Source organism: Dermacentor silvarum, chromosome 5 (genome assembly GCF_013339745.2).
Source record: "Dermacentor silvarum isolate Dsil-2018 chromosome 5, BIME_Dsil_1.4, whole genome shotgun sequence".
Lineage (NCBI taxonomy): Eukaryota > Metazoa > Arthropoda > Arachnida > Ixodida > Ixodidae > Dermacentor > Dermacentor silvarum.
In genome coordinates, this window is record NC_051158.1 from 68466804 (window position 1) to 68492134 (window position 25331).

A 25331-nucleotide genomic window follows, 5' to 3' on the forward strand; every position below is an offset into this window, starting at 1 on the left:
TCACTGCTGTAAGGAGGAATTTCGAGGTTGTCTATCGCTAAAACGGATTGAAAATGCGCGTTAAATGCGGTGGCGATTACCTTAGGATCACTAGAGGACACATTGTTAACCATAAAAGTATTGCTAGAACTTACGTTAGGAAAAATTGCGGTCCAGAATTTTCTAGGGTTACTGTGCAATAAGTTAGTTAAGGTAACATTATAGTAAAAATCGCTGGCTTTCTTTGCCTTGGTGCGATATTCATCCTTAAGAAGAAGAAACTGTGCTGTAGCATGGATGTCACCCGCACGCTTTAGGCGTCTCAGTCTGGAAATGCGGCGGGAAATGTGAAGTAATTCTCTAGTCATCCAAGGGACCGTTGGATTTTGTTTCTTAGTTTTCAGAGGCACAAAGCTTCGGATGCACCTGAGGACAGTGTCTTGAAAAAACGAGACTAATGCATTAACATCGCAGGACGCGTAAAGTTGTTCGAACTGCTCGAAAGAATTACATAACACATCAGTAACTGAGTCATCATCAGCCCGATTGAAATCGTGAAAAGTAGTATAAATATGATTAGACGCAGGGACACTTAAGGAAATTGACACTAGTACAGCTTTGTGATCCGACAGACTATCTACTACTTCACACTCATACTGGTCGTCAGGAAAACACGCACTGACGAACACAAGGTCCAAAACGGCTGCCCCTCGGGTACTGCAATCAACGATCTGCTTTACACCAAATGAAAGTGAAAGGTCGACAAGCTCTTTGCACAATAGGACATCGTGACCAGATACGGATAAGCTTGGCCATGTTATACCAGGAGCATTGAAGTCGCCCATTAATATAACATTAGCAGAAGAAGCATTATGTGCGTTCATGAAATTGCTTAACGTATGAAGATCTGTAGCGGCTGATCCAGGAGGGCGATAGAAAACACCAATTAAAAGAGTTTTCTTATGAAGGTTAACCTTACACCAAACTGTCTCGAGCTCACGAGGCCCCTCAAGCACAGAGAAGCTGAGGTCAGACCTCAGAAACAATGCGACACCACCGCCTCTTCTTCCATCTTTACGATCGCTCCGAACTACATTAAAACCGGGTGGAGATATTTCCGAGTCACAGATTTCGTCATGTAGCCACGTTTCAGTGACTCCGACAATATGAGGCGAGTAAGTAGTTGTTAAGGATACGAAATCAGAAAACTTATTTATTAAACTTCTGGCATTAGTATTCAAAAACCGAAGGTTGTCGTGAGAATCTTGGAAAAGTCAGTGTGAACCAGCTCGTTTAACAGTTGAGTGACTCTTTGAAGAAGTAGTAGAAGTATTTATCAAGGTTTTTGTACTGTCGTCCCAGGTGTATTTCACATTGTCAATGAAGGCATGATCATAGCGCAAACGGACTATGTGACCATTATTCCTGTAGGAAGTGGTAGCTTCCCACAGACTTTTTCTGATAGAACGTACGCGAGCCGAGAAATCTTCAGCTATGCGAATATCAGTGCCTTTCAGTCTAAATGCATTCTTAAGAACAACCAATTTGGTGCGGTAGTCCAGAAGCTTAATGATGATGGGGCGCGGTCGATCGCCGTTCCTTTTACCTATCCTATGACAGCGCTCGATTGGGGGGCATTCAATTTTAAGCTGTCCTGTAAATAATTGTGAGACCTGACTTAGCAACGCTTCGTTAGTTTCTTCTGCCAGTTGAGAAACTCCATGCAAAATAAGATTATTTCTACGTGACCGGTTATCGAGATCATCGTTCCAAGACAAAAGTTTGTTTACTGTATCATTCAATGATTGGATTTCAACACGGGTAGCATTATCACTCGATGTACTAATTTGAGAAGCGGAAGACAAGGACTCAAGATCGCATACACATTTTTCAAGTGCATCAAAGCGAGAGTTAACTGTATGTTGAAACTGCTTAATGTCGCTTATATCTTGTGCCATTCTATTTTGTCCTTCAAGCAGCTTAGCAAGCATATTGGCTATGTTAGGATCTACACCGACAGAAGCCATATCGTCAGATTTGCCGTCTGAAGATCCAGAGTATGTTAAGTCTGCAGTACAAGTACCTCTAGAACGAGTGGCCTTTTCGGAGTTATCTTTACAAGGTTTAGGAGGGCCTGGATTCAACTCAACGTCACCGCTCAGAAGCAGTGTGCTGAAGCAATACATGACATAAGAGTGCAAAGAAATCAGCGAAAAACCATGACCATGTGGGCGAGGAAACAACAGCAGACAACGATCATCTGAGCGAACAGTGGTAGCTCCTTCAAGATAACATACCTGCGCAAAAAGCAGAGTGCGGATGAGCATACTGTCGTCACTGCCGTTGCCTCGCCCACTGAAGCCAGAAGCGGATGGTGCGGGTTTTATATCCTGGCTCGAAGATGTCACGGGACCATGCTGACCGGTATCAGAAACATCCAGAACAATGTCATCGATGACGTAGGCATACGGATCGCTTGGAGCGCAAGTAGACAAGCCGTGACTATTTGCTTGACGACTCGCAAGCAAAAAGTAACCAAAGGCTTGCAATTGATAGGATAGTGCGGAAGCACAAAGAGAAGGGAGGTTCGAGACGGCCCTCATCATGGAGCTGGCTAATCGATATCTCCCGATGGGTCCAGCTGGCCATCGGGACTATCCCAGCTACCGGGGGGAAGAGGTGGGGGAGCTGGACGTCCCCTTTACAGAGGCTGAGATCAGAGAGGTATCACATAATTAATGGCCGCTAGGCCCCCGGGCCGGATGGTATTTCCAACCGCCTCCTTCACAACCTGGATGATAAGTCTATCACGAAGTTGACGGAAGAAATCAACAGGATATGGGAATCGGGCACGGTTCCTGAGTCCTGGAAGACTGCTTCGGTGGTCCTCATACCTAAGCCAGGGAAACCTCTAGCTCCGGAAAACCTGCGCCCAATCTCGCTCACCTCTTGTGCGGGTAAGGTTGCAGAACACGCTATTCACAATAGAATTTCAAAGTATATCGAGTGCCGGGAAATATTTCCCTACAAATGGTAGGCTTCAGACCCGCACTCTCCACACAAGATGTGATGCTTCTCATCAAACGCCAAATTATCGACCGCAGGACTAGAGATATTAGGGGAATACTCGCCCTGGATCTGGCTAAAGCATTTGAAATCACACATAGATTCATACTTGAGGCGGTCTCGGAGCTAAATTTGGGACGGAGATTCCACACATATGTTAGATCCTTTCTTAAGGATAATTAAATCTGATGAGTTTGAGTTGGGGGCAAGAGGGACCCCGCAAGGGGCAGTAATATCCCCTCTCTTATTTAATATTGCCATGACGGGACTCTCGGAGCGCGTATCCTCCGTGCAAAACATTGGCCATGCTTTATACGCAGACGACATTACGATTTGGTGTCCTTGTGGATCAGACGCGGACGTTGAACAGGCGCTACAGGAAGCACTAAATGTAACGGAAGAATTGTTAACTGAAACAGGGCTCAGCCTCTCACCTACCAAGTCTGAGTTATTGCTGTACAGGCCGGCGAGACAGGGCGTTAGGGGTTTGGTTCCGATGGAACTGATACCTATTGCCTTACACACGAAGGATGGTCAGGCTATTCCTCGAATCAACTCGATCAGGATACTGGGGCTGTTACTGGACGCCAGAGGCTGTAATGCAAAGACAATTGCCCACATCACCTCCAAAACGGAGAGTATGCTCCGGCTCATCTCTAGAGTCTCGAATAGAAAACGGGGACTCGGAGAGGGCAATCTTCTCAGGATATATCACGCGTTCTTGATGAGTCACATCATTTATGTGGCATCTGCACAAAATTGGACTAAGACAGAAAGGAACAAGATAGACACGCTCATGCACAAGAGCATTAAAAGAGTACTGGGATTACCAGTCACCACTAGTACAGACAAGCTTGTGCAGCGTGGCATGCATAATACCGTCTCGGAGATGATAGAGGCCCAAAGAACAGCACAAATTGTCAGGCTATCTACATCCAAAGCCGGAAGACGTTTACTAGAGTCAGTCAACTTAGCTCCAAGCTTAATCAACGACCATGAGGAATCACTCTCGGAAGCAATCCGGGCATCATTCGCTGTTTGTCCTTTTCCTAGGAATGTTCACCCACAGTATAACGTTGGGCGACGCAAGGCTCGCGCCCGGGCTATTTTAAAAACAGTCGCAGATAGCCCAAGCTTGGCAGCATTCGTAGATGCGGCCCAATATGGACAGACCAACAACTTTGTTTCGGCAGTAGTTGATACAAACGGTACACTCATCAACGCGGCTTCTGTCCGTCATATCTCCAACGATGTAGCAAAACAGATAGCCATAGCTTTGGCAATGAGCGACCCTGTGCGTCCCAATATATACACAGACTCTCGTGCGGCCATACGTGCCTTTGCATCGGGTTCCATCTCCCGAGAGGCTGCGGCCATCCTCAGAAATAGGGTGGTTACTGGTTTTCATTCCATTACGTGGTTTCCAGCCCACATGGGTCCGAATATTTTTATAAATCTCCCAGACCCCAATGAGCTTGCTCATAACCGTGCGCGAGATCTTACCCGCCGCGGCGGTATGGAAGCTTTTGGGGGGCCGGACGAAATTAAGCACAGCGACCTATTACTTACATTCCACGAAATAGTTTCCCACTACCAGTTAGAGCGGAGGAGTTTTCCACTACCTCATCCTAAGCTTAGCAGGTCTCAATCATCGACTTTTAGAATGCTCCAAACGGGGTCCTTTCCTTCGAGGGGCTTTCTAAGTCGCATCGCCTCAAATATAGAACCACACTGTCCAGATTGTGGTGTGCATTTCTGCACATTGGCTCACATGCTCTGGCAATGCCCTGCGTTGCGTAACGCACCGTTAAACAAAGAAGCGGACTGGGACAATGCCCTTAAAAGCAGCGTGCTCTCAGTCCAACTCCAGGCTGTCCAGAGGGCCTGCGAAAGGGCGGAGGACCACGGTCTTCCTGCCCCTACGTGGATGCGGCCAGTGACTACTACGGATTTCCCACAGGGGGTCCACACATAGTTCCTCAGGACCAAATAAAGTTCATTTTGTCTGTCTGTCTGTCTGTCTGTCTGTCTGTCTGTCTGTCTGTCTGTCTGTCTGTTCTGTCTGTCTGTCTGTCTGTCTGTCTGTCTGTCTGTCTGTCTGTCTGTCTGTCTGTCTGTCTGTCTGTCGTCTGTCTGCTGTCTGTCGTCTGTCGTCTGTCTGTCTGTCTGTCTGTCTGTCTGTCGTCTGTCTGTCTGTCTGTCTGTCGTCTGTCTGTATGTCTGTCTGTCTGTCGTTGTCTGTCTGTCTGTCTGTCTGTCTGACTGTCTGTCTGTCTGTCTGTCTGTCTGTCTGTCTGTCTGTCTGTCTGTCTGTCTGTCTGTCTGTCTGTCTGTCTGTCTGTCGTCTGTCTGTCTGTCTGTCTGTCTGTCTGTCTGGTCTGTCTGTCTGTCTGTCTGTCTGTCTGTCTGTCTGTCGTCTGTCTGTCTGTCTGTCTGTCTGTCGTAGTCTGTCTGTCTGTCTGTCTGTCTGTCTGTCTGTCTGTCTGTCTGTCTGTCTGTCTGTCGGTGTCGTCTGTCTGTCTGTCTGTCTGTCTGTCTGTCTGTCTGTCTGTCTGGTCTGTCTGTCTGTCTGTCTGTCTGTCTGTCTGGTCTGTCTGTCTGTCTGTCTGTCTGTCTGTCTGTCTGTCTGTCTGTCTGTCTGTCTGTCTGTCATGTCTGTCTGTCTGTCTGTCTGTGTCTGCTCTGTCTGTCTGTCTGTCTGTCTGTCGTCTGTCTGTCTGTCTGTCTGTCTGTCTGTCTGTCTGTCTGTCTGTCTGTCTGTATGTCTGTCTGTCTGTCCTGTCTGTCTGTCGTCTGTCTGTCTGTCTGTCTGTCTGGTCTGTCTGTCTGTCTGTCTGTCTGTCTGTCTGTCTGTCCTGTCTGTCTTGTCTGTCTGTCTGTCTGTCTGTCTGTCTGTCTGTCTGTCTGTCTGTCTGTCTGTCGTCTGTCTGTCTGTCTGTCTGTCTGTCTTCTGTCTGTCGTCTGTCTGTCTGTCTGTCTGTCTGTCTGTCTGTCTGTATGTCTGTCTGTCGTCTGTCTGTCGTCTGTCTGTCTGTCTGTCTGTCTGTCTGTGCTGTCTGTCTGTCTGTCTGTCTGTCTGTCGTCTGTCTGTCTGTCTGTCTGTCTGTCTGTCTGTCTGTCTGTCTGTCTGTCTGTCTGTCTGTCTGTCTGTCTGTCTGTCTGTCTGTCTGTCTGTCTGTCTCTGTCTGTCTGTCTGCTGTCGTCTGTCTGTCTGTCTGTCTGTCTGTCTGTCTGATGTCTGTCTGTTGTCTAGTCTGTCTGTCGTTGTGCTGTCTGTCTGTCTGTCTGTCTGTCTGGCTGTCTGTCTGTCTGTCTGTCTGTCTGTCTTCTGTCTGTCTGTCTGTAGTCTGTCGTCGTCTGTCTGTCGGCTGTCTGTCTGTCTGTCTGTCTGTCTGTCTGTCTGTCTGTCTGTCTGTTCTGTCTGTCTGTCGGGCTGTCTGTCTGTCTGTCTGTCTGTCTGTCTGTCTGTCTGTCTGTCTGGTTCTGTGTCGACTATTAGCGCCTGAACAAGATCACTCGCGAAGACGTATACCCGCTACCGCGAATCGATGACGCTATCGATAGCCTACAAGGAGCTGAATTCTTTTCATCGCTAGATTTACGCTCGGGATATTGGCAAGTGCCCATGGCTGACGCCGATAGGCCGAAGGTAGCCTTTGTCACACCCGACGGCTTATACGAATTTAACGTCATGCCGTTTGGACTTTGTAATGCGCCAGCAACCTTTGAGCGCATGATGGACACAGTTTTGCGCGGCTTGAAGTGTCACACGTGTTTATGTTACCTAGACGACGTTGTTGTTTTTGCACCTGACTTCACCAATCGTCTTCAACGCCTCCGGCGTGTTTTGACGTGCCTAACAAACGCTGGCCTACAACTGAACCTAAAGCAGTGCCGATTTGCAGCGCGGCAGCTCACGATACTGGGTTACGTTGTCTCGAAGGATGGAATCCTCCTCGAACCTGCCAAACTTCGCGCCGTCGCCGAATTCCCGAAACTGACGTCCGTCAAAGAACTGCGCAGTTTTGTAGGCTTGTGTTAATTCCTACTTCAGGTAATTTTCGTAATTCGTAATTTCGTCGCCGTCATCTCGCCCCTGACGAAGCTACTTGGAAGCAACGGACCCCTCCATTCGTGGTCATCCAAGTGCGACGAAGCGTTCGCAAAGCTCAGTCGTTAGCTGACGTCTCCTCCCATTTTGCGCCACTACGACCCATCGGCACGTATTGAGGGACACAGAGATGCCACCAGTGTTGGCCTCAGCGCTATCCTAGCGCAACGCTAACAAGGATTTCCTGAATATGTTGTGGTATATGCAAGTCGTACGCTTACTAAAGCCGAGACCAATTACACCGTCACGGAAAAAGAATGCCTGGCGATCATCTGGGCGCTTACTAAGTTCCGGCCCTATTTGTACGGTCGCCAATTTGATGCAGTCACGGACCACGATGCATTATGGTGGCTGTCATCATTGAAGGATCCCTCAGGCCGTCTCGCCCGCAGGCCACTTCGATTGCAGGATTACGATATCAGCATACTGTACCGCAACGGACGCCAGAATGCTGACGCTGACGCCCTCTCAGGTTCTCCCTTGCCTGACGACAATGCCTGCTGCTCACTATCCCAGCTTGACATTTCTTCCATCGACATTGGGACCATCACTTCCGAGCAGCGCAAGGACCCCTGGATTGCCTCCATCATAGACTTCTATGCTGATCCGTCATCGCAGCCAACCACACGTGCGTTGCGCCGTCCAGCTCGCCATTTCTCCATTCGCGACGACCTGCTTCACCGACGCAATTACACCTTTGACGGACGCCAGTGGTCATTAGTAGTACCTCGAAGCCTCCGTTCTGAAAGCTGCGCATCGTTCCATTCTGATCCACAGTGTGCACACTAGGGACCTTTCAAAACCTACCAGCGCCTCCGATAACCCTACTACTAGCGAGGAATGTTCAACTGCGTTCACAAGTTCGTTCGCTCATGCCCCGACTGCCAGCGCCGGAAAACTTCACCCAAGCTCTGGCCAGCTGGCCTGCAGCCTCTACCCTGCCCTAATCGGTCGTGCGGCCGCGCTGGAATTCATCTGTATGGAACACTTCATTTGACATCAGCGTGGTAACCGCCGGGCCATCGTTGCAATCGATCACCTCACACTATACGCCGAAACGGCCGGCCTTCCGGCAGCTACAGAGCGCGACGTTGCCACATTTCTGCTTCGCCAATTCATTTTGCGGCATGGTCCACCTCAAGAAGTGCTCAGCGATCGCGGACACGTCTTCCTGTCGGAGGTAGTTGAAGCCATTCTCAAAGAGTGCCACGTTGTTCATCGCACAACTACGGCGTACCACCCTCAAACGAATGGCCTCACGGAACGCTTCAAACGTACGCTCGGTGATATGCTTTCAATGTACGTCACCTCCGACCACACGAACTGGGACGCCATTCTACCCTTCGTAACCTACGCGTGTAACACGGCTACGAAGGCCACCACTGGGTTTTCACCCTATTTCTTACTGTATATATGGTCGGCACCCTTCGCACACCATCGACACAATTCTGCCGTATCGGCCAGATGCATCCGACTTCGTGCCTATTTCTGCCACGGTCAGACATGCAGAAGAGTGCCGCGACCTCGCTTGGGCCTTTACTACCGAAGATCAAAAGCGCCAGAGGTGCACTCGCGGTGACGCCACTTTAACGGTCACATTCGATCCGGGAGCACTCGTGTGGCTCTGAGTTCCTTTCACTGCCCCTGGCCTCTCATCAAAACTGGTTCCGAAGTATGAAGGTCTTTATCGCGTTATTGAACGCGCATCTTTGAACTATGTAATAGAACCAGTAGAGCCATCTTCAGATATATGCCGCCGTGGACGAGACATTGTCCATGTCGACCGTCTAAAGCCTTACTACGATCCGCTCACCGTGACGAACTGTTAGGTCGCCCGACGGCTCCCTTATCGCTCCCGGGGGTGATTGTAGCGAAGAGAGACGCTAGTGGGTGCAGCGCTACTGGATCAAAACGCTAGTGGGTCGAGCGCTCTTGCTCGCCAACGGCTCTCGTGCTTGGAAGCTGTAACTGCGCTGACCGTTGACGTTCGCTGCTCCAAGCTCTGCCGAATAAACACCTGTAGAATATATATATATATATATATATATATATATACAAGCAAATTTGAAAGACATGCCATTTTGGTGTCAGACAGCTTACGATTCTAGGCCACGTCGTTTCAGAAGAGGGAATCCTACCATACCCTGCCAAACTGCGAGCCGTTTCCCAGTTCCCAAGCCAAACATTCTTAAAGAGCTGCGGCGCTTCATCGGCTTGTGCTCTCGTTGTCGGCGTTTCATCCGCAATTTCGCCTCTATTATCGCCCCCTTGACTCAGCTACTTGCCAGCAGCGCTGACCACTCTTCATGGAATCCTGATTCCTACGAGTCATTTACGACGCTCCGCCGGCTCCTTATGTCCCCTCTATTACAGCGCCACTACGATTCCAATGCGCCGACTGAAATTCACACGGACGCTAGCGGTGTCGGTCTTGGTGCCGTTCTCGCCCAACGCATAGACGGCTATGACGAGTATGTCGTTGCATATGCCAGCCATACCCTAACAAAACCAGAGTCAAATTATTCTGTAACGGAAAAGGAATGTTTGGCAATTATTTGGGCAATCGGCAAATTCCGTACTTACCTTTACGGACGCCAATTTGACGTTGTGACTGACCAGCATGCCTTATGCTGGTTGTCATCTATGAAAGACCCCACTGGCCACCTCGCTCGTTGAGCTTTACGCCTTCAAGAGTATGACATACGTGTCATTTATCACTCGGGACGCAAACATTCAGACGCCGAAAGCTTATCCCGTTCTCCGCTGCCTTCTGACCTACTTTGCTTACAAACTTCCACCTGCGCTTCGTCGTCCCTCAGCATCACCGACATGCCGGCCGAGCAGCGCAAGGATCCCTGGATCGCTTCTCTGCTTGACGTTCTCTCTCACCGTTCGCTTGAATCTGTTTCACGCACCATTCATTGTCAAGCGCAACATTTTGTCGTTCGTAAAGGTTTGTTGTATCGCCGCAATTACCAAACCGGTGACCGCAGGTGGCTGCTTGTTATCCCCCGTCATCTGCGCTCGCACATATGCCCCGCCTTCCACGACGTTCCTCAATGCGGCCACGCTGGCGTATTCAAGACCTACTCCCGCCTACGCCTGACGTATTATTGGCGCGGCATGTGTCGATACATTCGCCAGTACGTGCGATCATGCATTTTCTGCCAACGCCGCAAGGCTCCTCCTCATAGCACCGCTGGCCCTCTACAACCTTTACCGTGCCCTGCACAACCATTTGACCAGGTTGGCATTGATCTTTACGGTCCCCTCCCCAACACTCCTGCAGGCAACCGGTGGATTATTGTCACGGTCGACCATCTCAGAGGGTATGCTGAAACACCTGCGATGCCAGCTACCACGGCGGTAGACGTCGCTCCCTTCCTTTTTCGGCATCTCGTTTTGCGACACGGTGCGCCCCGTGAATTAATAAGCGATCGCGGCCGCGCCTTTCTCTCAAGCGCTATTGAGGCACTGCTCCAAGAATGCCGCATAGTTCACCGCACCAACTCTGCGTACTATCCTCAAACAAACGGCAACCGTATCCTTGGATATATGCTTTCGATATCCAATGATCACTCCAATTGGGACCAGGTTCTCCCTTTCGTCACGTACGTCTATAACCCTGCGCCACAAACTACCACAGACTTCTCTCCTTTCTTTTTTCTATATAGCCGTGAACCATCATGTCCCAGGGACACCACTCTCCCCTATCGACGCTACGTTTCTGAAGCCACGCCCGTTCCCAAATCTACCTGCAGAATACTCTTGTTGCATTGTACATGTACATATATATATATATATATATATTGTGAGCGCTAACTGTGCAGTTCAACATCGTCTTCATGTGTATATACCCATCCTCATAATCATCATCATTTTGTCAGATTGGTGTTCGTGGGCTGTCTCGCGCTGTGTGATAATACAAGAGATCTGCCTTCGTCCCGGGCGTCGTCTCACAAGTGGTGGAGGGTGCGTTGATATCCCCGTCCTCTTGCTCTACCGGTCACCCCTGGAGCTCCGCTCTGGTCGACGTTTCTGCTCGCCAACACCAGTCATGGCACAAACCACCGCATCCACTGCTGGCGCCACCTCAGCTCCGCCAGCTGGGCCTGTTTGGTCCGTCACCGCACCGCAACGCGACCCTCAGATTTTTTCTGGCCTTCGCGGCGCAGACGTGGAAGACTGGCTTGAACAGTACGATAGGGTGAGCGCATGCAACCATTGGGACGACTCACACAAGCTCCACAATGTTGCCTTCTACCTGAGGCAGGTCGCCCAAACTTGGTTTTTCAACCATGAGCGCGACTTCCCTGATTGGCCAGCATTTACTGCGCAGCTGCGACAGATATTTGGCAAATCTGCTGGGTGCTCCGAAATAGCGAAACAGAAGCTCGCTACCCGCATCCAGGGAGCCGAAGAGTCCTATACCTCTTACATAGAAGACGTCCTGACCCTCTGCCGTCGCGCTGAGAGTGACATGCCCGAAGTGGAACGTATCCGCCATATCCTGAAGGGCATCTACTCCGTTGCTTTTCAGGCCCTTGTTAATTAGAACCCCACTTCCGTTAGTGACATCATCACGACTTGCCAACGACTTTCCACGATCTGCTCCTTTCGTCTTCCACGTGCCTCCTGCGACGTTCACGTTACCGACAACGACGAATTGCGAGCGCTCATCCGCATCATTGTGCGAGACGAGCTTCACGGCCATGCTCCGGCCAACACCGCCATTGCGTCTTTGCGCGCTCCTCCTCCCAATTTGCGCGAGATCATTAAAGAAGAACTGGCGTCCATGCCAAGTGTCACACATGCCCGGTCCCCTGCGCCTGTTTGTGCACCTTCTTACGCCGAGATTGCTTCGCGGCCTGCGGTCCCAGTTCCATCTGCACCTGCCACCATTGTCTGCGACCACCTGGCCTCGATGACAGCGAAGGCCTCCGTGCAAACATACTACTCTACCTGGCGCCCTTCCCGCGCAGTATGTTTCTACTGTGGCATAAGTGGTCATATCTTTCGTTTCTGCCGCCGGCGCCAGCATGATGAACGACGAGGCTACTCCGGTTATGAGAGAGACTATGTGCCCAGATCGGACGCCTACGTTCCAGGACCCTATACATCCTCGTCACGTCACTCGCCCTCACCTCCGTTGTCCCAAAACATGTCCCGGTCATCTCTCTCACCCCGTCGTCGTTCCCTGTCTCCGTTCCGCCGTACTTCATCGCCTCTGCGTCCTGCTTCTACTTCTTTCGACAACCATCCGGAAAACTAGACGCTGCAGTTTTTGGCGGAGAAACTGCTTGTTTGCAAACTGTCCCAATTCCTCCTGCTCGCCCGACTAACTTACTCGCTGTTTGTGTGGAAGGTGTTTCTGTCGACGCTCTTATTGACACTGGCGCCGCCATCTCTGTTATTCATCGCGAACTATGCTTCCGTCTACGAAAAGTGCAAACTCCGTATGTTGGTCTGGTCCTACGTGGCGCCAATGACAGTCCGATTTACCCTACCGGACAGTGTACCGCTCGTGTCCTCACCGACGGAATTCGCCATCGTATACAGTTTACTGTGCTTTCGTCGTGCCCTCATCCGATCATCTTAGGCTGGGATTTCTTGTGAGCTGCATCTGCTGTCATTTCGTGCGGAAAACCACTGATACATATTACGGACACCGGGCTGTCTGACGCGCGCCCACACCACGACCATTCAGGACAAGAGGAAAGTCCGTTGTGATGCAACCCGTCGTGTCATTTCGTTCGGCCCAGGCGACGATGTGCTCCTGTGGACACCTGTTCGAGTGCCAGGGCTCTGTGCAAAATTTCTTCACACGTATTGCGGCCAATATACCGTGATTGAAAGAACATCTGCCGTGAACAATCGCGTAGCTCCTGTTACCTCGGTTACTGACCGCCGTTACTGACCGCCGTCAAACAGCAGAGGATAGAAGAAGAAAAAAAAAAAACTGCGGTGAGGAACTTGCTCTCGTGCCGGGACAAGAATGAAATAATCCATGATAGGTTGTTTCTCCCGCTGCATCTTCAAGCCAATTTTATTTACAGCGGCAAGTTGGGTTCCATCATTTACAGACCCTACAAGAATTCTACGCATGGTGAGGCAAATTGTGACGGCATTTTGCTCCTTATGAGCTGAAAAAATTAAGCATATTTCTTGCCTGGAATTTTCTTTGTCTATATATATTGCGCCTATTTCCAATCGTGCAATTTTCATAAATTAAGGGAGTGCTATTATAACGGATATTACCGTAAACTATATATATCGCTCATATATGGCCTGTGTATATATCGCCTGTGTAGCTAAAATTCACCTGTACATTCTCCTTAATTTTAGGCTATATGAACCCGTATCAACCAGTTCAAAACAATTCAAACTTATTTGTTTCTGCAACTGAGCTAGACTAGAAACGAACCAGAAATTATGCAGAAGCCTGAAATTGAACACGAAGTGAAGCCGTGAACATTTACCTTGATTTTCATTCGTCTACCTTGTGGGAATTCTCGTGTCCCATAATCGCCGCACGGGAAGCGAACGTCACGTCAATCGCATGCGTGCCAGGGAGAGTTGGGAGAAGGGAAACTTTCCTTCCGCGGGCGGCGCGCGGGAATCGCAAGCGCTATCAGCGCCACCGGGTGGGTCACGTGAGATCCCGCTGAGATCGCCCGGGGCTTTTTGGTCTCCAGCAAGCGGCGACGGCGGAAGTCTCCGCCGTCGCTCCCGTATTCCCGCACGTGGTTAGTCAACCGCGTTCTTGCCGCGGCAAACGCCGCGGCCCCCCCGTATTCCCCAGTTGGTAAGTCGGAAGCCCTTCTTTACCTAGTGTATTATTCTCTTCGAGGGAACCCTCAGCGATGTCAACTATAGCTAGCTGGCCAGCTCGAAGTGTTAGTTGCAGTCGTAATAAATGCTTTCCGAGTGTACACGTGGTTGTCGTCTATTGTTTCCTCGAGCTTGTACCAGACCGCGGTTGATGCGCAGGCATGCGCCAACCGCGGGGCTCGGTGTGTCGAGGCAGAGAGCCGTCGGCAATCCCCACATATCCCGACAACCTGTCTGATAATTCGACGTCACATCAATACTTCGCCTTTGAGGTGAAACTGTGATATTTCATATGTACTCGCAAACTGGTCATATCTATTAAATAAAATGTTCTCCTCGATAATAGAATGGCACGGAAGTATGACAGAGACGGCCATATTGCTGCTCTTATTGCGAAACCAACCAACTCTGACTGGCGCGATATGGGCTTTACTAAATTAGTAGCCACGCAACATAAAAAAGAACAAGTTTGCACAAAGTCTATGGTTCGACTACTATCGAGTATTGAAATTTTCTCACAGAAGCAAAGGCATAGCACGAGCCGCATTTGACGCCTTGCGCTCTAACTGGTGTTACGTAGCCGTTCTTCCTCCAGTCCACGCTTTTAGGAAGGGACGCTACATCAATATCGTCAGGTGGCACATACGGTGATCCCTGTGTCCCGTCGTCAATCCTGACGCAAGATGCCAGTTTAACACGCTCCTCAGGAGTCTGCAGAGAGATAAAAAGTAATCAGGCGGCAGTATTAGGAATCTTCGTGGATGTATTTGAGCTTTTTTATATCTTCATTTGTGCACAAGTTAAATTCAGCTGAGACCAATAATCTTTCCTTACGGGTAGAGGTGAATAGAAATGACTGAGGTGTAAACTTTGTGACTGGTTTAATACAAAGAAGAGACATCATGGATTTCAGGTAATTTCGGCTTAATTTAAATACACAATCAAATAAATCGGAATACCTTGGTAATGCTGCTAGTAGATAAACTAATCTGTTTGGACGACCAAAATGTGGGGCAACAGCTCAAACAACATGAAACGGCTAGAATCAACTGTTATTTCCTGAAGATATTGTGTCTTGGAAAAAGTGTTGCTAGGAAAGCCAATTGGAGTAAAAGCCTGCCATCCGGCTGTATGATACCGTTAATTTACCAACAAACATCATATATAAATGTCAGAGAGAGGTTGATTGACACCGAAGGCCGTGGAAAAAGAATTGCGGCAGACAGCTTTGCTAAATTTTACTTATAACGCTATTCAAATACAGGCCTTCGTTGAATCGGGGTAACATTTCAATAGATTTCTTATGCTTGTGCTTAGCTGTTGGCCAGGAAGTGGAGCTTGCCCCTAAATTTTCTGTCGCCCCTCAGTCTTTCAATTTATTCGCGACGCATTTCTGCCCATGGACGTAAATGTCTTCGCTTTCTGCAAAGTGCCGCAATTGCCTTAAAGGTTTCTTCATTCTGATTATTTGACGAGGCACTTCATACACTGAACGCAACCCACGGCGCTCGTTCGCGCGACGACAAAATCTGAGCCTTGATAATTTTTGGCCTAACAAAATAAGTACCAGCTTTGAGCAGCGGACACGCTCCCGATATGAAAGTCGCAATGCTCGCTTTTCTTCTGAGCATCACGCCTTTAATCGCATAAGAAGTGAAGCTCAAATGCACTCCAGAATATTTGTAATCATAGTTCTGAAGTCATTATGTTAGCAGAAAACGTGCATATAACTATGTGTGAAATATATGCTATTTGATCCATGACTGGCGGCGAGATCATTACTGATTTGGTCTTTCGTTGATATTTGTTGTCCCCGAAAAATCTCTTGTACAGCCTATCCGCGTCGGAGATGGTTGCCCCCACTGGAATATAGGGCGAGAGGCATGCAAATTTTAACAGAAACGTAAAGATTAGTTTTCAAATGCCCCGCTTTTGAAAGGGACCGCAAATAAAACACATTCCGTGTTCTGTGTACCAAGCGAGTTCCCTGGAATAAAACAGCAGCTTGTATAACGCCACCAGCTTAATCTTTCAACGCGAACCTGCACGCACACTCTCTGTAAGATCTCCGACCCTAAGGATTACAATCGGAACGCACATCTTGAGAACCTAAACTCACGCGACCCCCATATCTACCTTTCAAATGCGGCATTTTGCAATCGCGCAAACCACTGGAACGGTGGCTGGCACTTGGGCCGCCATATTTCATTTTCGTAAAGGCAACCGATATTTCGCACTGTAGAGGAGTAACGTGGGCCATCACATTTGTGGACTGGTGGTGGGGTGAAGAAAGGCTCGATGGTGTTAATAGGATGGGTTAACATGTGGGACATATGTTTATGAGTACTCTAAATATATAACAGCATGGCTCACAAAAAATATTCACTCTAACGTGTGAGATCCTCTCGACACCGACGTGGTATACTGGACAGCTCAGTTTGTTCTCACACTTTAACACCGGAGGTCGTGGCGATATGGCTTACTGCACAGCCTAGTTGGCTCTCAAGTGCAGTAGTTGACACGTTGACAGCCGATGCACGACGTCTGCTTGAGAGGCGCCTTGGGGAGGAACCGGGACAGCCTCGGGCTTTACTTGCCGAGAAGGCACTTGGGAGGTGGCTCAAGAAAGACAGGTACCACAGGAAGCGCGGAAACCGGTCAGTAACCGGACGCGGGCAGTATCTTGGCGTGATAAGCCACTGTTGTTCACTGACGTAGCTGTGGAAGCTGCCCAGTGGTAGTACACCCGGGTAGCACCCTGTAGACTAGCTCCTCGATCCTCGGTTTGCTCGTTCTAACGGTCTGCGTGATCGCAGCTGCCTTCTCGCTCATGGCTGCTGCTTCTACCTCTTTTTCTGTTCCTACATTGTGCTCCCTTCTTGTCGGCGTCGCGCCACGTGTGTAGATGCCGTCGTAGCCTTTCACTATATTTACGTTATCCTTTATCTGTGCCGGTAGTTAAACTTTGACTTCAAGAAATTTTGAAGTGTAACTCACAATTGCGACATTTAAGACTCACTAAACCCACACAAAAACCACTTTTAAGGAACATTCATGCTCCCTTAGCCTAGTTTTTAGGAACTCTTCAGCTTTGTCCACGTACCAAGTTCTAAAAAAGAACGGCCCTTGATAACCACACTATCTCTGCACAGCTCAACTTGATGTTATGCTTAATACCTTATGGCGCCCTTACTGCAGTATCGCTCATTTTCGACTGCTGTGCATGCTCCACAAATCTCATTTCTTGTCGCAAATAGTCTGTACACCAAACCTTAAACCACAGTTCGTTAAGCCATAGGTTATACCGTGAAGTCATGGAATAGAAGCTGTAAGGTCTGGCGCAAGCACCTATTGTCTGTTTACCGTTTTATACAGTTTCATGCCGACCCAACGGGCGCACACATTTGAGACCTGTATATATCATACAGTATAGTACCATGATACAGCAGTGAGACAATGACAGACTTGGCCAATGGCGAGGATGATGCGTTATGTCAGGCGAAGAGAGTTGTGTTAGAATACATTAATAAAATTTCTGGCTCTCCCGTAATGGAAAATAGATGTCAGCATGAAATGGCTACCAGTAAAGCAGATTGATTGGTGCCTCGACGCATGCCAGAAAGCTTACTGAGCTGAAATGAGCCTCTCTTGTACTGAACCTCGTTGCAAGCGTCGTCTCGGCCAAACCATCCGAGGCTGCCGGATACTGCCGACCTGATCACGCAGCGTGGCGCCATCTGTCGAAGGAGGCGGCGCCAAACCCGGCGTGCGGAACTCACGGACCGCTGCCGCTGAAAATAGCACAGGCAACCCTGTCTCAGCGCCGAAAGATGGCAATCAACTGTATGGTGCAATGTATCTGCCTTTTGAACGTCCCTATTGGAAATGACAAACTTCAGCGTACTAAAACTTACAGCTTGAGTGATATTGTGAACAAACGTTGTGAAGAAATCGGAACCAATGTTTTTTTGCAACTTGTTTGGGCAGTAACAAGCGTATGAAATGCGGTCTTATAAAAAGGGTTGTGGACCAGAGACAGCATTTTCTAAAGTTTTAACTGGTTACCCGGATGATCTCGTTTTGCTCTCGCAACCAGATCTGACTGGCCGCCCGGATAACGGCTCTGGATTTTGGCTCAAGATCTCTTGAAGGTCACCGACAACGGGAGTTAAAGGCATTTGATGCCTAATAAGAAATAATACCGCTGTAGCAGCTTGCCAGATCAAGTTTTGAGTTGGCATATCATCGGCCATCGCACTAAGTGAAGGGCTCTTTCCCGCCGTAGACGGTGCGAGGAAGCCTAGTATGCTGTAAGTGTGAACTAGTTCCATGAGAGTCGTTCTATATTTTCTACCCACAGGCAGCGTTTTCATCTGCTTACATTGTACTCTTTTCGCCCATAAAGTTTGATGAATTTGTATAGTAGACTTGACCTCGATATTTAATATTAAAAGACACTAGAGCTTCGGGCAGCAAGAACCTTAACTCACTGCTGAGTCCACAAAGCACAGCGGAGGAATCTACAGCGACAAAAAGGTGCCTACTCCAGAACATTCTCCTCGGTACTTTGGTGGCCACCAGATCAAGCAACGGCGACGCACCCGCACAGAGCACTGCTGAAGTCATAGTTTGACACATAAACAAGACCATTGGATGTTGTTAGCGCAACGCACAGCCGCCCTCAGTACAGCGTGGTGTAATGTTTCTCGAATATAAGAGGGGTGGCGCGCCTTGTGCAAGCGAATATGGTGTGTGCAGGTAAGCGCTATAGAAGAGGCTGCTTGATGTCGGCGTGAATTGCAATCCAGCTCCCCGGTGACCGGGGAATAATTATAGAAGACGAGTCAAATTGTTGCGCGGGTGATTACTATGGTGGCGACTGCAAGAGCGAGCAAATAATGCCTATCTCAGATAGAGTAGTGTGCAGAATATAATTTGCAGGGCAAGAGAGATGAGCCTTTGAGCTTGAGCTTGCTTGGTTTCGATTGCGCAGCGTCGGGATAAGACATGAAGGGACCTGCAAGGTTGAATATCTGCGAGGCCCAACGGGCCAATAAGATTACTATACGCTCCTTGCGGGTTCATACCAAAAGTTTACTTCAGATGGCAAACTTCCTACTTGGTTTCAGTCTGTGTAGAGCTCGCTAAAAGCTTACCAGGCACATACGGTGAACTGGGATCGTTATCGCACAGATCTCTGAGCCCGCAGCGCATCTTCCTACACGTCTCCATGGCGAGCAACAATAGGAGTACGACGTGCTCAAATGGGTAGTTCATGGAGAAGCAACCCTTTCGGCGGCTGTCTACCAAACGGGGTTTTTTTATCGCGAAGAAAAGCAAGGAAGATACATGCAAAACATTCGTGACATGTCTTCATAGTTGCCTAAATGTCTATGTGGAGGCACGTGATGGTAATTATATTAAGGCCATCACCCAGCTGCTCATGGTTGATCAATTCAAAGCCGCATAGACAGAAGAAGCATATAAATGTATTTTGCTTAAATCGAAGAGAAAAAAGCAACTTTGGGGGCACCTAAGCAATTCTTACGATGTGGCAATGCGAGAGCATTATTGTCGCTGAGTGTGTCGCTGTGTTTAAGGCTGCTGCATTATGTTTCCGAGTCCAATGTTGCTGTTTACGAAGTGTCAACAACGCAATACAACAAACCGGCCGCATTTCAATCAGTGCGCGAAGTTTTATTTGCGGAATTATCATTAAAGTAGTGCTTGAGTGTGAGTAGTGCTTGAGCTTGAGTAGTGTGTGAGTAGTAGTAGTGAGTAGTGAGTAGGGCTTGAGCTTGATGACGTTGAGTGCTTATTCTCGATGACACCACTTTTCTGCACGATGACACTACCTAGCTGAAAGATGAAGGTGCTTTCTGAGCGGCACCATCGTGTTGACACAACATATTTCCGATGAGTTCGTAGGCGAACTCCACCTCATAGACTGCAGGGATGTCGTATCCATCGTTCGACGGGCACCTGAAGCACATTGCATTTTATTCGTCACCATGGCCTCCGACGAAGGCGTCTGCGGGCCCTCGACAACTCGAAAGCCAGAGAGAGCGGCTACAGCTCGCTCTGTCATCTAGTGAATCGCCCACTAGGTGGAGTCCATCAGGTGCACAGGCTCGAACGTATTCATCACAGTCGCATGTTGCAACACTGGCGCAATGCGACGGTGGCGCATTGGTTAGCGCACTCGGCTACGGAGCTGTAGCAGTGCCGGTTGGGAAGACGATCGAATCCTCACCGCGGCCACTTTTCTTATTTAGATGCGGAAGACGTAATTTGTGTGCCGTTGTTCTGCCGCGCCTGACCCACCGTGGTTGTTCAATGGCTTTGGCATTCCGCTGCTAAGCATGACGTCGAGGTTTGAAATCCCAGCTGCGGAAGCGGCATCACGATCGGGCCGAAATTGAAAATGCCAGTGTACCATGCATTGGGTACACGTTAAAGAACACCCGGTGATCAAAATTAATGTGCACCCCACTATGGCACGCCTGATAATCAGATAGTGGTTCTGGCACTTAAAAGCCTAGAATTAATTTTATATTCAAGTCCACCGCGCCATTCGGATGACGGCCGGGTAGCACAATGAGCCAAGTAATGTTATAGCATTAAGAAGAGCAACCAGGCTGCCTTGTTACAGTCTTCCGAGGAAGCGACAGGCGAGAGGAGCACATACAGTTTATACAAAACCATTACGGGGGCGCACGGTTCTGAAGAACACAAAAATCGACAGCAGCATTTTACCATAGTGAAGACTTCCAACTTTTTAAAGCTGCCTCATGCAAACGCGTCTCATACCCGCGATGGTTGTTGGCCACACTGGCGATATCTAAAGTACACCCAACAAGAACTAAAGTAGTTGTAAAAGGCTAACGATAAGTACCACATACTAGGCGACTGAAGCATAACAAAATTAATGACAGCGATCATTAATAAAAATATAAAAAATAAAGCACCCCTCGATAGATGACATAGCTACGTAATATTCCTGAAACTTCGTTGAACTTACGCATAGAAGTAATAGTCATATTTGTCTCTGCGTGCTCCTTCACAAATATTTCGGTTCACCCACTACGGAGAACCAGGCAAGAATACAATGCTTATATCTCGCTCTCGATGGACGAGGAGTGCGGATGTGTCAAATATCAAACTAAAGCGAAAATTTCATTTCCTATCATTCCATGGTTTTCACCTGGGTTGGTGGATAAGCGAATTCTCACCGAGACTATTAGCATTAACGATCAAAAATAAAGCACGTCCTGCAAAAGTATTCGACTCGATGCCTTCCGCAGTAGCAGCCCGATGCCCAACGATTAGGCCACTACTACACAGTCACGAATGCAATCTGATTATACAAGGCATAACTATACAAGTTGTTGTTGCCTCCACACATGGCTCAAATCCAAATACAAGCATCGTCACTACTACGTGACAATAGTTTTACAGCGAAGCTGATATGGGCTTAGTCTCCGATGGTCGTGCCCGCATGTAGAAAAAAACTCTCATTGGCTCTAGCATTTTTTGTTTCGCACTTTTAATGATTCAGTCTCTGCAGATTTAACATAAAAGGCATGCGCTGCCGGTGTTTTGTTTCATGACATTTGTTTATGGGCTGTCATTCTCAAAATTCTGAGGAGCTGTATAATCTTGGATATGTAGCAGGACCAGCAACGCTCAGAACTGTTGTTGACGGCGGCGGCGTTTTGCCCGCGTTCGCACCGTACGCTGCGCGGCGTTGGTGACGCGTTTATTAAGAACGCGGAAGCCTCGGCCGTACACACTATGGCGGTGTACCGTAGCGACCATAAGGCCATGGTCCCTGTGGTCAATAAATAAATGAAAACTACCGGATCATATATATTTCTGATTCTTTAATAGTTGAAATAACCAATTACACCATCACATCTTAATAGTCATAGTTGGAAATACATAATGGAAATACATAATTGCCAACATAGTACAGCTTCGCTGGTCTTCCATCTTCACCTAAGTGGAATGGAGGACAGTTTTTTTCTCTTATATGCATAGAAGTTAACGTTAGTAATGTGTAGCAAACACTATATGGAGTACATTTTGATCACAAATGAACCAAAATAAGACGTATCCACGAAACTGAAAAAACAATCACCGCCCCTCCCGCTCCGGGAAGATGATCGAACAGCAAAGCTGTGCATTCGTCGCGGCTGCTTGACTGGCCCGAACACCGCTACTTTCGGGGAATGGGACGAGTCGGCGTCCACGGGTGACGACATTCCTAGCGCGTTCCTCACGACGTGAGCAAGCTCTCGGTAGCACTCACGTCAGGCGGCTTCTTGCTCGGGAGTATAAGCAGTCTTGGCCAATATCGAAGAACCAAATGCGGAGCAAGAACTTACTTCTGTTTTATGTTTTCAAGCGAAGCTTGTATTGCCTCACAAGTGTCGGTGCGGTTGAAGGTGTGACAGCAAAAAAAAAAAAAAACCGTCTCGCTCAAGTGAACGAAAATGGCGGCAAAGGCTAAGCATAGACCGCTGGTGAAACACGTGAGGCGTGCGCCCGTAACAAGTGACAGGAGCACCTAATAAGGAACGACCGCGCGCCAAGGGAAGGGCATAGAAGGCAAGGGCATGGCGCATGTTGCGTTGGGTCTCCATTTTAGTGCACGCTCCGCAAACCGGCAAACGATGGCAAGGCGTCGCGTTGTTCGGTCGGAGGTGGAACAGGTCGCTATCGACTAGAAACACCGTCAACGTCGCCGGGAGCAGGCTCGCGCTCGCCGTGCGGCTCCTGTATTTAAGGCAGCCCAAGCCCAGGCTCGGTTACCGTGGCAGGCAGCGGATCCCACGTTAAAAGCCAATGTTGCCGAAGCCCAGCGTCAGCGAAACGCAGCGAACCCCGAGGCCAGGGAACGCGACACTCAATTTTGTGGGTACGACAAGCTTCGCGTGCCGCCGTGTACCCGGTAGGGGAAGTGCCGACGAATTTACATCCCACCGAGCCTCTCACTGACATACTTTTCGCAAAATCTCATTCTCTGCCTGATTCACACGCCCTCTTCTTGGCGCGGCTATCCTCTCACTCTCGCCCCTCTCGGCGCGCCGAAGCTGCCTCTTCATAGCGTCAACCTTTCCCTTTCCACACGAACCACTTACACACTATTGCTCCCAGGTCACGTGACCAGCATGACGCCAAGCAGCACGACGGCACAGGGTCTACCAAGAACAGCTCCGCTGCTAAATATCTGGCAAACAAGCACAAATGTCTGGACGCAGAAGCCCATAAGGAACAGTATCAAAAGTTTAGACAATGCATGTACTCGAGAAGCCTCTTCTGAGGTGGCTCAGCGTGACTATCAGCGGAGTGAGGTGGCTCAGCGTGTCTGTCAATCTCGAGACTCCTCCTAACAAATCAAGTCGCAGTAACATAACTAATCTGGCATACGGTATTTCTAAACGGGAAGAACAGCACATAGAAATATGTAATAGGGTGTTGTTTTTTAATAGTTTAGTGTAAGATATCCCAAAATGAAATGCGTCACAAAAAAGAACAAGACAATGTTCTATAATGCCTGGTTGGTTGCAAATTCTACAATCTGCATTATGTTGCATTTGTGCTTGCTGCATAAAAAATACATTCGGTGCTGGTGCTATAAACAAGCTGCGGGGCAGGGCAAAGTTCGTCTTCATCAAATTGTTATAAATATGTCTTTTGGTACACCGATTCAGGAAAATAGTTATGCGCAAGAGAATCGGGCTTTTAACAATGAGAAAATGTGGCCAACTTTATTTGAAAATCCCTATTGCAATTCTTGATCAACGCTTACGTGACAAAAAGAAAAGGTAGACGCGAAATAAGACGTGTTCGTATTAGTGGAAGAATAAATAGACGACGGATATCTTTAAGCTAAGGAATTGCATGAACAATTGACGCAATAACAAACGCACAATACGCACGTCTGGCTTCTCAAGTGGGAGGAAAATCGCGTCACCTATCATGACCTTCCATGACGAATGCCAAATAAGCCTTCCAAATATCCTATCAAATGCCAGAATATGTACACGAGAACAGTACAAGACATGCAGAAAATTAAGGAGCTCTGAAGCACGAAATATATTGCTTGCTTTAGCTTGCTCAAAAATGCAGATCTGTTTAAAAAATGCCTGTTTGAGACATTTCAAGATGTGGCGGTTATTGCAGCCGTCCATTGAGAGCCGTTATTACGTAGATTGTGGAGATTGAAATAATCGAAATTGAAAAATTGAGAGGCCTTCCACTCCGTGACGATCGTCGAGCAACGAAGCTGTGTTGTGACACCGTGTGTTACATGTGCATTTGTGGCGTAGCCAGAAATTTTGTTCGGGGGGGGGGGGGGGGGGGGCGCTCAAGTTGCAACGCGGCTTCCTCCTTGTAAAAGTTGTCGAGGCATCAAATACATGAATAATAACTGCATTGCCATTGCCACTGCCATTCTATATTAGATGCTGCAAACGAATTATTCAACGCTACGCACTGTCATGACAAGTGAAATATGTATTCTTTCATAAAAGAACACATTCTTATGTCTCAAAAATTATGGCTGAAATAACTGATATCAATACTTCCGCGTTTTCCGCGTTTCCATTTAATAAGTAAAGAACATATCACGCGAACATTAACCCTATATCAGTTCGAAATCAGCAAAGCAGTGCATGCAGCTGATATGAAAAACCTAAAGACCATAAAATGAACAAGTTGAGGACAAATATTTTGATGAATCTTTGTCATTCAACAACCTCGTTTACGTTTTTGTACATATGCAACAACCAGGGAAAAACCTCAATGACGCTGTACTTCGTTGGAATGGACTGCGCAGGAGCAGATGTTACCGGTCGTATATTGTAATTGCACCGAAATTATAGTCGCAACAGTGAGTACGTATAAAAACAGAATTTTCGCAAAATATACATTAGAAATGCGAAGACAGAATGGAATATACAAATGCCAAATAAACGGCAAGAAAGTGTGTACACTGCTTGTGTACACAAAACTTCGCAACAAGATATTGAAATATACGTATAAGTCTGCAATAAATCTACGTATCTAAGGAAACGTCACTGTGTACAATGCGTCAAAGACAAATAAACATGTTGCGCAGTCACAGATAGTAAACTTCACGCATACGAGTATAAAGACAGACGATCCAGGAAAGAACAAAACTATGATCTCAGAAATCGTGATATGCATTTGGGCCATGCTGCGATCGCGACAGCACCATGTGGCTAGAATAATAGAAAACGAGTGCAGAAATAAATACGAAAATGTGTATTTTCACTGCCTGCACAGCGGCAACAATTATTCTGCACCCCAAATTAAA

The 25331-nt window shown here is 48.2% G+C and overlaps 1 protein-coding gene across 1 annotated transcript in view; it reads right to left on the reverse strand.

Annotated features, from left to right (window-relative positions):
* Nucleotides 1-25331, reverse strand: part of LOC119454161 (cathepsin L-like) — an 83204-nt gene that overhangs the window by 26296 nt on the left and 31577 nt on the right. The window contains exon 3 of the mRNA XM_049667955.1: nt 14507-14698. Within this exon, the coding sequence (XP_049523912.1) occupies nt 14507-14698 (192 nt within the window). The remainder of the gene's footprint in view (nt 1-14506; nt 14699-25331) is intronic.